Below are 14,601 nucleotides of genomic sequence, written 5' to 3' on the forward strand. Positions count from 1 at the left end.
GGCTGTGACGTGACCGGCGCTCCGCGCTCCACAGTGGCCTGCCTGAAGGAGAGCAGAGGCATGTTAGCAGTGCCACAGCGGCTCTCACCTGGGATCTTTCTGGATGCTGTCGACCGACGGGGAGCGAGCCAGCGAGGCCTCCGGGGGCAGGGTGGGGCCCGACTTGCTGTAGGGGGATTCGGTGGACGGGCAGAACTGGAGGGTGCGGTACGGGTTGGCGTAGTCGGCAGCCGAGCCGGGGGCGAAGCTGCCCCTCTGGTACGGCAAAGTGCCCGAGGCGTTCTGGCTGCTGGTACGCTGCAACGGGATGGAGTCAACACCAGGGGAGGACGGGGCTACGGCAGGGGGGAAGTAAGGAAAGAGCAGAAAGTTCAGGACCTGTTCACAAAAATGGTTCACTGGGTCTAGGCAGAGGAATGAGCGAGCACGAAGTGAGAAAAGAAAGAGAACAGCAACCACCAGAGAAATAGGAAAAAGGACACAGGAGGGCAAAGTCAAAAGAAAGGCAACAACAATCACTGAACAAGAAAAAAACTGTTACAAAACCCAAAAAAACGAAATATACTGACTAACTGTGTCAAAAAAGACTCAAAAGGTTTCAATAGATTTCCATTAGGATGAATGCAATAAATTAAATACATTGTTATATTAAAGTTGTCAATGAACCTATAAAAAAGAAATTGTCACAACAAGAAGTGGGCATTCCACAGATAGATGATTATTCACTCCGTTCTTCCTCCATTTAACAGACCTCGGGCAGGCAGGCGCTTTCTGGAAAACAAACCCTAATCTTCCCGAGGAGCACTGAAAACCACCTTGAATTCAAAACACTTCAATGTACCGACAGTATTTTGTTGTTAAAAATTTATGTCACAAGAACACAATGAGGATAGGGATGAATGAGTAACAATTTTATTTTCAATAAGGTCAGAGAGAGAGGCCTTTGCAAACTATGTTTTCTGTCTGAAAAGTCTATGCTACTCAGAAGACACTACACTGTTCGTCGGTCAAATAGCTGAAGAAAGGAGTGGACTGAGAAACCATTCCTCCATTGAGGTGTTCCAATCTGCCGGGCAGCACGTCACCGTACTAAACTGCCTTCCTTGGTCATGGCTCAAACACCACTACTGCTAATCCTAGCCATGTTGAAGAAGAGACCTATCTATGTATCAGTTTCTAGGAAGCATAGCTTCCTGCCAGCTTAACACAAAGTGAAAGGTGAATAAGGTTTACTGAGGCTGCAAACTCCCTGACAGCCATCAATTGTGCTTGACTCATGGACACTCCACCTGGGCAGCTCTCAGTTGTACTAGCATTGGATAAATGTTATATCAGACCAATTCACATTGGCTGAATGTTGTGTGTGGGTTGAAAACAAAGGGAAATTATGTGAATTGGTTTACAAAATGTTGTCCCGTTGCAACCAAGTTAGTTATGCATCTGGGATTCTGAGTTCATGATACAGACTTATTTGACATTGTTGGATATAAAAAAAGCAACAAAAACGCATTAATCAACCGATGTGAAACATTACTCTTGGGTTTGCCTGAAGGGCATCAAAGATTAGGATGAGTGTTAGAAGAGGAGGGGGACAGCGCTGGCTGGTAGGATTTAAGCCAACAGCTTTCAAAGACAATCTACCATCTCGACACATGCTCAATGAAGCACCAGTAAAAGTGCTTAATGTCCCCACAGGACTTTTATAATACAATAAGCATGTAACCTCCACAAACAGGAAGCAATATTGTAAACCAACTGGCTAGCCTTTATGGAACTATAAAGCTTTTTAGATTGCACACTAGGATTCCGTCATTTGCAGTTAGTTGTGGAGGGGAGACACATGCTCATTAAAGAAGGTTTTAGGAGAAATTCTGTGGAGTGCATTTGACCGTGGTGCGTGTCTCAGACTCAAGATTTCCAATGCTTAAGCGGCAATTCTGCAAGATTAATTGAGATTAATTTCTGTCTAATATCTAATTATCCAATGATCTGTGACTGCAAAACAAATTGCCATCAAGATACTAATCAGATTTGCATACCTGAACTGAAAAATGGAGATAAGCTAAACGATGTGATGGAGCGATAAATATGGTAATCTTTTTTTTTTTATTCCTCAGTTGTTTTTCAGGAAAACCGGTTCAAAAGCCCACCTTCTAAGTTGAAACGGGATGAGCTAAATGTGGGGCACTCAATGGAATAGCTGCTTCCTTTGGGCTTGGTTGTGTTTGCTTAATTCCCGGCTAATTCTGACGATACACAATTAATTGTTTCATTGAGTAGATTATCCCTATCAAGGATTATTCAAGTGCTCAGTCAAAGAGCCAATAAAATATTATCAGCGCCATGTTTATGACGGTCTCCTCCACCACGCTTTGACCGATGATGCTCTGTGGAACAACACTGCTAGGTAGAAACACGAGGCCACTTCCAGTGCAGCGAGCCAGGGCCCTCCAGACCATCTCACTCACCCTGGCTGTGATTGAGGCCCCTGAGGGAAGGTTTCTGGTAGACCCTGTCTTCATAGATGGGGTCGATGTGGTGTTCAGGAGACTGCAGGGGTCGCATCTCGGATCCCAGGTGACTGTGCTGACTGCTGTAGGAGCCCCGGGAGCCTGAACGCCGCAACACAAACACAAGTCATCACGTGGCCCCGGACACGGTCGACAGCAACAACGCGATCAAGCCGCGCGAGCCACCGCGTTGAGGTCCATTGGAGGAAAAAAACAAAACGTGCCGCTGAGAAAAGATTATCTCAACACATTTATAGACACAATATACAGGACATGTTAACCCACCAGCCAGACTGCCAGGCCTCCCCAAGGTGGCGTTGGCGTACAGCTCGTGGGAGATCTTGTACTGGTCGGAGGAGTGCATCATCCGCTTGGTGGGGGACAGGGTGGCGTAGCTGCCCACCGTGGAGCTCAGCTGGTGGAGGGGTGACGAGACAGAGGCATTGCCCGGGGAGGCCATGTGCAGCGGGGAGGCGGAGGACAGACCCGCGGACCCCACCACCATGTTTATGGGGGAGCTGGTGCTGTAGGACTTGGCCAGACGGCTGGGGGACTGCTTGGGCGACGAGACCCGCTGCAGGGTGGCATAGCTGGGCATGTCGGAGGCCGAGCCCAGGCGCTGGAGCTTGGTGGGGGAGCCCACGGCCTGCACGGAGTGGGGGGAGCTGACGCGTTGGGCGGGCAGGGTGGAGCAGGAGTAGTACATGGAGGGGGCGGGCGCGGCGTCGGGCATGTGGAAGGCGCTACCATGGCTCTGGGCGAAGGACTCTCTGTCCCTGGCCTGGGAGGAGTCCACGCCTGCAGCCAGCTGGGCCGCACGGCTCGACGTCACCTGGAGAAGAACAGCGGGAACGTTAGGCGCGCGCATCGAACAGCATGCTGAAATTCACACTGTACACCAAATAGGCTAAATGACCTGACAATCTATGGGTCACTTCTAAAAGGCAGTCTGTTCCCATTGGGGTCTGGACAGAACTAGGGCACTATGAAGGGAATTGAGTGCCATTTGGGACACAATCACCTGATTGTAACTGTGGACTGCCCCTCCCACCTGGCCACCGCGGGGCAGGGCCTCAAGTGCCTGGTTGCTGTGGTAACCGGCTGGGTAAGAGAGTGAGCCGTCTTGATTGTTCAGCTGCAGTGCACTCTGGGATAGCAGGCCTTGTCCTGTTTTTTGTGGCGAGGAAAGAATAGTACATTTTCACATTTTAAGATTTAGCAGATTATTTATTCAGAGTGAAATATTTTGACAACCTCTTACCCTCTGTCTCTGTAACTCACTTTAATCTCTACATCTCTGTCTTTCTCTCTGTCTGTGTCTCTGTCTCTGTTTCTAGAGAACAGTGAGAGTTTATTTGATGCCTCTAGGTCTGTGTTTCTCACTGCCTTGGTTTGTCTCTCTTGTCTCTCTCTACCTCTCCTGTCTCTCACTAACTCCACTCTATTCTCTCTCTCTAGCTCTATCATCTTGCTTTCAGTCTTGCAGCTGCTTTTGTCTCTCCAGTCTCTCCCAATATATCTCTCTATCTAATGTTTACTGAGGATATGCAAATTCTCCTTCTCTCACTCTCTGTTTTTCTACCTACTTTCTCACCTTCAGTCAATTAAACTCAATAGTCATTATTGAAATGGGAAGTTAGGTTACTTACATTGTCAAAGAACACATTACTTATTAGTAGTCAGACCAATGGCAAATGGCAAATCTCAGACCAATGGCAAAACTCAATAGTCATTATTAACAACAGTTGCTACAGCAACAAATGTAAGTAATGAGAATAGTACTACAACTTAATGCTAAAGTAGTAGGATGCCAATGTTGAAATGTCCGAAAAGCTTGAAGGCATGGCATACAAAACACATTGTATCAGTGGCTATGCATCAGATTGTGGCAGGAGGCCACACATTTGGCTGCCAAAGAAACACACAGCTTTTTTACCCAATTTGTTTTTTCTTCTTCTTTCGTGGTTTCAAATTAATTGTGGTTACTGATCATTTAGGGAAAGAAAGCTTCCCTTAGGTCGTAGTATCTTTCAAAATGTAATAGAAAATGCAGATCTGTCTCCACCTCTCCCTTGAAGCAATGAACACAACCAGTCCTGTCTGGGTAACCAGGTTTGCCTGTGATAACCAGTCTCTATTGCAAAGATGTCAAGTTCTCAGTTTATCAGTCACAGTGGTCAGATTGTTGGCCACTGTGTATTGTTTGTTTAGAGCCAAATACCATTGAATTTTACTTTGAGATTTTGTAATGTTTTCCCAATAGTTAATATAATATCTTTGGGGGGTTATAATCTGTTTGGGACAGATTGTCTCAGTTTGGTTGATTGTTATTTGTGAAGGTTGCCCCAAAACATACTCAGTAAGGGTATTCTTTATGTAAATGTGTTGGCTTTTGGAGGCTTATAGTGGTAGGGGTAATGGTTGTTTTTGAGTGGTTAAATTTTGTTATAAAATGAGAGGCTGTTTTTTTTATTAATTAATTAGGAAATATTAGCCAAATTCTGCCCGGCATCCATTATTTGAGATTCATCAACGTAATCCAAGAATTCCATCAAGAATTTACACTGAAGATTTCAATTGGATGTTTCTCCCATTTTCTTTAAGTTTCGATAGATTACAGGACCCCACTCTTCATATTCCTATTAGGCAATTGGGTTAACTTTAACTGATTCCTCAATTTGGATTTGTCTTTTGACGGAGTAAAAAGCCCTTCTTCCTTTCTCTTCAGTCCCTCTCCCTCAATCCTTCTCCCTGACCCAGACAGGCAGAGAAAGAGAGGGAGTGCAGCATGCATAATTGATCAGGAGGAACTGGGAGTCACTGGGCACAACTGGTGCAGAATGAGGCCAAAAACACGGGTAATCACAGACTACATAGTCTTTTGGCCCACCTACAGCTCTCTGGCACGGGTCATTTTAATAGCATGAAAATAAAACGAACGCTGATCTGCATTTATGTGCATGGCCAACACAACTCAACGTAACAGCGCCATTAGCCTTTAATTCAAATAGTAGCATCAACATAAGCACTACATTTCCGTAGACCTGAGTATACCGTATTGTACTTTATTAAAGAAAAGATGAAGTGTGGGAAGTTGAAATAGAACGACAGCCACGCAATTAAATAAATCCCATCTAGTCTACAGTATAGTAGAACAATATTTTGCTCTTTGATAGGGCCATTACTGCCGTGCGTGTGACTAGGTAAAATGCTGAGAACCTGTTTCCGCGTGACCTGTTTCAGCGCTACTCTGCGTTCATGTCGGTGAGGCTGCCTCGCCTTGGCAGCCTTCACACCTTCTTCTACATTTACTCTCACATCCGTGCTCTGGCAACACCAACCTCATTTTCACATTAGTGTGAAGTCGCTGGCAATTTGTGTCCGATTCCTGCCTCAGCAACACTCTGGCATGCCTACACGGGAACCACACCAGCACGGTCCCCAAAACTCCCACGTGCTCACGCAAACACACATGAACACACTCAAGCGCTGAAAACCATTCCGGCATCATTTTCATTCAGGAAAAGTGAGCTAGGTTTAAGCCCTGCAAATGCAGTAGTAAGTGACTGTGTATTATTTAACGTGCGACATTCATCTTAAAGCTGGGATACGAAAACCACAGCAGAAATGTATCTGGGACCACTTCCAGGCGTTAGAGAATCTAAGTGAGTATTTCATGAATACATAATGTCAATGGCTGAGCATTTTTTGAGAAAGGATTTCAGGAAGTGAATGTAACAGGTCATAGAACAGTCCATTTGTGGTGTGTGTGTGTGTGTGTGCGCGCGTGTGTGTGTGTGTGTCTGTGTGCGTGCGTGTGTGTGGGTGTGTATGTGTGTGTGGTGAAGTATAATAGGCCGACAGAGCAGCAGAATATCCCTGGCATGGTGGTCACTGAGTGGGCGTTAAATATGCAGGGATTGACCTCTTTATTCATCTGATCTACGACCTGCATTCTCTATCAACACGTTTCAATATTTCATCAAGACACTATTTTTAGCCTTACTGCTTGAGTGGGAGTGAGATTAGTGTGAAGTGCACAGTGTATGACACACACACACACACACACACAGTGCAAGTCTATCCACACATGCAGAATCATACATTTCTAGCACCTAAACTTGCTGGTCTTTTCAGCATATTGAATATAGTTGTGATTTCTTTTGTAGTGGCTGATTTTAAACTGTATTCCTTGTACACATATGTACTCTGCTGTGCTCAAAGGAAGCTGCCGACAACTCTGCTAGACATAATTTCCATATCAAACGTTTGACATGTGGAATATCTCCTGACAGCTAATGCTATCTCAGTGGCTCTTCAGAGAAATATGAAGATCATTTTCTTGGATCAAATAAATTGAGGGCATTTGGGATTGAAAAAACAATACAAACAACTGTTCTGAATGGAGGATGCAAGAGTGCTAAGAGCCTTGAACACCTGCGGTATCTAGTTCCTGATTGAAACATTCACGGTCATTGACATCAGTCAGTGTACTACAAAAGAGAGACCTATTATCTAACATTTCTCTATCTGATTGATTTTGTACAGATCATTACTGACAATTTTCTTGATATTTACAATATTGAAATTCATCATGTTTGAAAAATGTTGCTTGCATAGTATTTGCCAGTCATTTTCTATTGGCTATGATATCTTTCTGTTAAATATATAATGTCCAAATGACATTATATATAGTAAGGACACAATGTCATTCAACATTGAAATCAAACTATTTCATTCCAAATGTGCAACATTCAATGTACTGTATATCCAAAGCGACGTCAAAAATAATGAGCAACATGAAGAGAATGTTCTTACTGTCGCCTGTGGAAAATTCTTGGGAGTCAAGAATCCCAGATTCCTGGAGTGACCTAATGCAGGAATCCACCAGCTCCAACCCGGTTGTCAGTTCCTCCTCAATGTCCTTCTGTCCGTCTGTGGAAACAGCAAAACATGCAGGATAAGTGTCTCATTATCTTAGTAAAACTCACTGGTTTATTGCGAGGATCAAGGTTTATTTGAAAGGCATTTGATAACGCACAACTTGTTGACCATGCAACCATGTATGAACTTTTTTGTGATCCCAATTAGCCTACCCTCTGGCAACAGCTAGTTTATCTTAAACAATGATTGGTATAAAAAAATTATGCAAAATGTTCCACACTCAATTTACAAATACTGCATTTAAAATGTGCATGTAAATGTGCATGTAGGCATCACAGACATAAGAATATCAACAGAGTAAAAAAAACTGAAATAAAACAATTTTTATTTTATTTTTATCCAAAAGCACTGTTCTTCCCAATTCCATTAAGAGTGTCTGTCTCCGCCTATCTGTCTGTGCCTAGAGTAAATGATATATGTCTGTCTTGTGTCTTCAGTCTGGGAAACATTACAGAATCAAGAGATAAGACCTTTCACAAGAGGTTTAAGATTAGCGTTAATCCCTCTTTCTATAGCTGCAGGCATGAAGGTTGAGGCTTCTGGCAGCCGACACTTGGTCCTTTACCCTATTACAGTCATAAGGACGATCATCATCGTTTTAACTCAGGGATAATTCTTTGTTCAACCGTACCCAAAACACTTCTTCACTCCTTAGTGAAACTTCTGCAGTCAGTGACTAAGGAGAGCAGAGGCAGGCTCCTAAAAACAGTCCTGTTGAACCAGTTTAGGATATTTGACCACTAGCTTCAATAAAATCCTAAATGACTTTTATTGTTTTATTGTCTTTAATTCTTTAGAAGTCACCACTGTGTTCCATGGTGCATACTTTTGCCTAACCCCATCAATCCAGTGTCACCTGGACGCTCACATTTGAGCCCTGGACTGATGAGACAGACAGAGAACCTTTGCTGTTCTATCTGACATACAGCGTTGGCTGTCAAGACCCAGGAGGGAGGCACGGTCCACTAGTGCTGTGACTGTCCTGCAATTTCAGGTCACGATAATTCCTACCTCTAGTCTGTCCCACACACTCCTGCACATTTTAACGCAGCCAGAGCATCAGACACAGTGGCAAAGAGGAGGAGATGTAGGTTGTAACAGACTAAGTCAGCAAAACAAGTGTTTATAAATGATACTAAAAGTCTTTCCACATTACCATAAAGTTGCTAACATTTTTTGGTGGCCTGATTACTTCATCCATAATCACGTCTCATGTCTCTGGTCTCCTGGAATTGTCTCTCACCATCACCATGTACACAGATGAAGTGAGGTTGGCATCATATTGATATCGACAAGATGGTGGAGGACAGATTATCATGTGCTCACCTTGGTTATTCCAGCGAAACTTCTCATCTGCTGAACTGAAGGAGAGAAAGAAAGAGATGGAGGTCAGTACAGAAGAACAACACACATTCATCTTCCTCTACCACAGATGCGTAAGCCCCGCCCCTGATCTCTACCCAGTGGCTGGTCATTTACATTCATTTATTCACTAGGAATCCAATTCTGTAGACATTCACATTCCCGCCAATACATTTGTACCTCACAGGGACCAGTACCCTTAGAGACTGAAGGGGGGGGGGGGGGGGGGTTTGGTGTTTTGGTGCTACAGATAGAATGTGGTTCTGTCCCCGTCTCTCTGTATGGCTGGGCGGGTGGGGGTCACTTCCGCCTTCAGCGTGGTGTTGACTGTTGGAGTAGCCGCCCCTCCAGACACCACTAAGCCTGAACGGGGTCTCCCTCCAGGGGGTAGGTTGAGAGGAGGGGGTTACACGACACCACCCGGAGAGACTGGGACACGTGGTCTTGGGGGGGTCGGGCTTAACCCGTGTGCGGCATCCCGCCCCTCCCCTCCCACGAAGCATTACGCATGTCATAGGGAGGGGAAAAAAAACACATTCCAGGCCTTTATCACATGGTACCTCATCCCTCTGCCTGGCCTACTTCCCATGAGCCATGGGGAGGGTGATGCACACAGCAATGAAAAACAGGCCAAGGCCAGTTACAGGAAAGGCCAGTTACAGGACAAGGCCAGATACAGGACAAGGCCAATTACAGGACTACAGGCCACAAAAGACTAAATACACATCTCACCAGTAATTGCAGCTCAACGCCGTTCACAGATACCTTCAATATTGTGTGTAATGACATAATGACTCTGCCAGTGTTTTGAGGTTACAGCCAGGGGCGCTTAACTTAATGTAGGCTATATTTGTAATTCTACATGAGTGGATGACTATTCTGGGCGGTAAAATGGCTCCCCGCTGAGAAGGGCTGCCAGCTTATCAGACAGAGACGGTCAGCGAGTGGCGCTTCAGTCATTATCATTTTCCCAGGGAATATGTTGTTGGAGTGGCTGACCCCCAGCCCATCATAGGGTCTGTACGTAAGATAACTACGCTGGGATCGATGGGAGATTACATCTCTGATCTGGAGGAGCACACAAACCAAAAAAAATCCTAATCACTATGGATCCTAGAAAATGGGAGCTTGAGTGGAATATTGAGCCCTCCACTTCCCCATCCCCTGATCAATGTGATTGTCAAAAGCAACTGGCCGGCCAGAAGCAGGCTGCCTCGGAGCTCAGCAGCCACTCTTAGCACTGGGCTAAATGGTCATTCACCGGCCCTTTGGCCAAGCAGCAGCTGCTAAATCATCCCATTGATTTGTCCTCCGCGGAGTGTGTGAGGATTCATATCGTGAGCCTGTCTCTGTTTACATTGGGGTGACGAATTGCCAGAGAAAAACAAACGCCACATGTTAATGGGGTCTGTGCATTGGCCGGCGAGCGCTCATTCATCATCGGCCCTTTATTGAACAATTCGCACACCCAACAACAAACCAGAACGGGGGGTGGGTAGAGCAGAGAGGGAGAGGCTTTTTAGGCTTGAGCGGCCTCTCTGTTGATCTGAAAGGATAGCTAATAACCAGTGGATGCCATCACTCTCTCTGTCCGTCATAATAGTGTCCCCATTGTTTCGGGACATTTTATTGGCTAAGCCTGTAGGCCCATGTCTCAGTCTTGAGCTTTGAAACATCAGGGCTTGTACCAGGACAGCCCACTGTAACAGGACAGCCCACTGTAACGGGACAGCCCACTGTAACGGGACAGCCCACTGTAACGGGACAGCCCACTGTAACGGGACATCCCACAGTAACGGGACATCCCACTGTAACGGGACTGCCCACTGTAACGGGACTGCCCACAGTAACGGGACATCCCACAGTAACGGGACAGCCCACTGTAACGGGACATCCCACTGTAACGGGGAATCCGTTGCGTCTTGACAGACACCGTTCTCAGCGGGACCTCCAGGCGCTGTCGTTGTGCCAAGGCCAGGATCTTAACTCCTGGCCACAGTGATGCGGCTGAATCGCACGGCAATGATTTAGAAACTTAGAGGCAGTGGCTTAAGACTGCTGCTCCACTTGGGATCCCTTACACTTAACACTCTCCCATGATCTTGGCGGCCGGTGTGTTCAAACGGCAGGTTACAAGGCACGTACGTATATCTCCATAGCCATTTCAACTCAAACCTTGTTTCTTATATTGATTCACCACTGCACAATCTATCCAATCTGGCTGGATAATTAACTATAAAACAGACCGAGGCGTAATTGATGGTGTGATTAACTGGGTGTGCAGCTGCAGGTTCCCGTTTGTATCCGTTAATCACCGTTAATCCCCTGCTTTTATGGAGTCGTGCCGGATATTGACAGACAATCGAGTCGCGGATTACATTCCGTGGTGTGATCATCAATATCCACCATCATTCATATAATTATGGTAGGAGGTAATTACGGAAGTACTATTGGTAGTGAACTGCCCAGCCACTGTGCGTGTGTGTGTGTTGGAGTGTTAGTGTTGAGAGCGACACGAGGAGTGAGGACAACGTCGAGTTGTTAAACTACTGTTGCCACTGGCGTCTAAAGGTGGGGGAGGTTGTGCAGAGTGAAAGAGACCAGCAGCATGCTCTCCTGACAGGGTAGAACATCCGTTTAGTCTTGCTCTACGACACCCCCACCCACCAATATACAGTACAGTAAAGTGACACTGAAAATCCAGTACGGACAAACTGGACATACAATACATTAACACTGAATGTGTAGTGGATTACAGTAACCCTGAACGTGATTTCCTAGAGATGCATTTGAACAAAACGTTCTCTCTCTACAACACAACGGCAGCAACCTTTTCGGAGCACAAGAGCTCATCACTCCAAAGCTCTCCTATCTGTGCCGGTAATATACAGACGAGAGCATCAATTTCGCGACATGCCTTTCGTGGCGTGTAGAGTTCTGGCGTGTGGCATTTGGATATTGCAACTCGCACTCCTTCAAGGCAGATCTTGATCAAACATTCATAAAATGGATGCTGTGCTGTAGGAGGGAGGAGGAGCGGAGGCATTCTGAAACACTGTCTCCATTATGTCAGGGAGGCTGTGACAGTGTAGAACAGAGGTAAGGAGCCGTCTATTGTTCTCCACAGATGAATGTGAAAGGGGAGAGCAGATGAGAGCAGGAGACAGCAGGGCAGGGCAGAGAAGAAACAGAAAGGGGAGGGAAGGAACAGGAAGGAGGTGGAGGGAAGGAACAGGAAGGAGGTGGAGGGAAGGAACAGGATGGGGAGGGAAAGAATAGGAAGTGGAGGGAAGGAACAGGATGGGGAATGGAGGTAAGGGAAGGAACAGGAGGTGGAGGGAAAGAATAGGAAGGAGGTGGAGGGAAGGAACAGGAAGGAGGTGGAGGGAAGGAACAGGAAGGAGGTGGAGGGAAGGAACAGGAAGGAGGTGGAGGGAAGGAAAAGGAAGGAGGTGGAGGGAAGGAACAGGAAGTGGAGGGAAGGAACAGGAAGGAGGTGGAGGGAAGGAACAGGAAGTGGAGGGAAAAGAAGAGAAGGAACAGGAAGTAGCGGGAAGGGATAGGAAGAGGAGGGGAAGGAGGGGACAGGAGAGTTGAGAGCTGGACTAGGCCCACACTCTATAGCCTATAAATATAAAGAAACTAGTTACTCACTGAATGGAGAGTGGGGAGCTGACACACTGAGTACAAACAACCCCTCCACTTATCCCATAAAAGGGAAAGGACCTCTTATAACCTCTTATAACATATCTTTATGCAGGCTAGAACAGGGAGAGTCCACCTCCTCGTAATATCTAATCGTGGAAGCGAGAATAGAGGGTCTGAAAGTGTGCGATTACATAGAAACGAAAAGGGAACAGAACGCAGAACACTCTGTTCAACTAAATTGTCAGAAGAGTGCGACCGCCCCGCTCGTCTAAACAGAGAGCATGTTGGGACTGGTGTGGTTTTAGCTGCTCGCTAACTTCCCCCTGCTCTGATTGCTATCCACTCAGGGAACACGACACTGGTGGCGTCCCCGTCATAATGCGTGAGAGATTCCATGAGATGGTACAAATGAGTACATCCCAAAGGCACTCATCCGCTAAAATAGCCGAGACACCCCCCAGCGTCCATTACAGGAGCGGGCGAGCGAAAAGATCATACTTATTATACCTCCCATAGCACGACAGAGAGAAAGAGACAGAGAAAAGAGTGAGGGGTAGAGAGAGAGAGAAAGGATGAGAGGCTAAAACGAGAACGGCTTAGCCACAATGAATAATGCCAGAGATAGCGGACAGAAATCTGGTCATTTTATCCGTTCAATAAACACATTTGGAATCCAATTATAATCCATCTATATTTTTCTGCTCGTCCTGGATAATATGTTTTATCAGGAGCAGGCACAATGGCATCCACATCCCTAGTGCGCACCAGCGCATTGAAATAATAGCTCGGAACACAGCAAAGCGAGGAAGGGGTCCGTGACTGCGAAAAGAGGCAGACAGCCCTCACTGGAAATGAATTCTCCCGTTTCAACCCCAGGAGAAACAGACAGACTGTCGGGGAGAGGATTCTGCTGAGTCAGGGGACTGAGACTCATTGTTAAGGCGATGGTTTGCCAGGCAGCTCCTGAGGGGAAGGAGAAGAGGCCAGATGCCTCGCTGGGACGGCCACAGTGATTCATAATTACCTGTTAACTGCACAGACAGAACACCTCGACAGCAAATGCAGCGCGCTACTTCTGACAGGTGCGCTATAGGGAACAGTTCGCTACTCGGGATCCACACTGTCATTCTGACCAGGCCCTAAATCCTACAAGGGTCACAGGTGAGGCTCTGGATAACATGATGCATTGAAGTGTATTTGTCATGCACATTTTCCACATGAGATGTATTACGAAGCGCAATATCCTGGGGTCGAGGTTACAATGTGCCTAACAGCAAAAGATTCAAAGTAGACACGTGAAATAGTAAAAAAAAAACATTAGACAAAAGAATCTAGTAAAACCATAGCACGGTAACAGTTTGAGCAACCAGTACAATAGCACACAAATAATTCAGATACAAGCAGGCCAACACACAGGGGTTAAAATCAGAGGTTGGAACCAGTTCACAGAACAGAAGAGAAAAAAAAACGAACTTGGAACAAACATGATCTCGTGATCTTGATCATGTTAAGCAATAATGGATGTTAATTACCATATTGTCTGTAATATAATGAAGCCAAGCACTTTAATCCAAGCCTCGTTCAAGTCCGCTCCTCGCTCGCTCTCTTGCCGCACCCACAAAAATACAGTCTGCCTCACTATTTGACAGATTCAAAATTTAACAAAAGGTACTTTTCTGGTTCACAACTTTATTTTGTGAAAAAAGGCAGTTTTGTACAGAACTAAACTATTCGATTGTGATGTGTTTCTAACCACTGGACAAAATCTGTGAAATAGCATGTCGAAAAGCACATCTAAAACGCTTTGATTTCAGATTCTTCTTGAAAATGTGTACTGTATGTGAGGTACAGTAGGCTGCTCCATAGACCAGAACCACAGTGACGTAAGCCACACCAAACATTTTTGTCCCTTATTTTTCAGTGAATTTGAAAATGAACAGGTTCATCCAAGGACTTCAAAACGTGTGTCATGTCTGCTCTTCTTCTGGTCTTTCTTAGCACGTATGCTGCTGTATTCTGACTTAATTACCATTGGCTAATGTTTCGGAGGGAAAACTGTAGCCACTGGTAGCACTAATGCAAACAAAATGCTACAGCTACAGTATTATGATTCATTGGAAGAAGATATGGCACAATG

General features: G+C 45.7%; 1 protein-coding gene across 8 annotated transcripts in view; it reads right to left on the minus strand.

Annotated features, from left to right (window-relative positions):
• ctnnd2b (catenin (cadherin-associated protein), delta 2b) overlaps positions 1-14,601 on the minus strand; it is an 80,881-nt gene that overhangs the window by 31,999 nt on the left and 34,281 nt on the right. For all 8 annotated transcript variants that reach the window (XM_020045468.2, XM_010894067.4, XM_010894066.3 and 5 more), the window contains 6 exons: positions 8,781-8,815; positions 7,329-7,445; positions 3,532-3,677; positions 2,796-3,342; positions 2,469-2,612; positions 89-335 (listed from right to left, as the gene is read on the minus strand). In XM_020045468.2, the coding sequence (XP_019901027.1) occupies positions 89-335; positions 2,469-2,612; positions 2,796-3,342; positions 3,532-3,677; positions 7,329-7,445; positions 8,781-8,815 (1,236 nt within the window). The remainder of the gene's footprint in view (positions 1-88; positions 336-2,468; positions 2,613-2,795; positions 3,343-3,531; positions 3,678-7,328; positions 7,446-8,780; positions 8,816-14,601) is intronic.

This window comes from Esox lucius, chromosome 3 (genome assembly GCF_011004845.1).
Source record: "Esox lucius isolate fEsoLuc1 chromosome 3, fEsoLuc1.pri, whole genome shotgun sequence".
Taxonomy (NCBI): domain Eukaryota; kingdom Metazoa; phylum Chordata; class Actinopteri; order Esociformes; family Esocidae; genus Esox; species Esox lucius.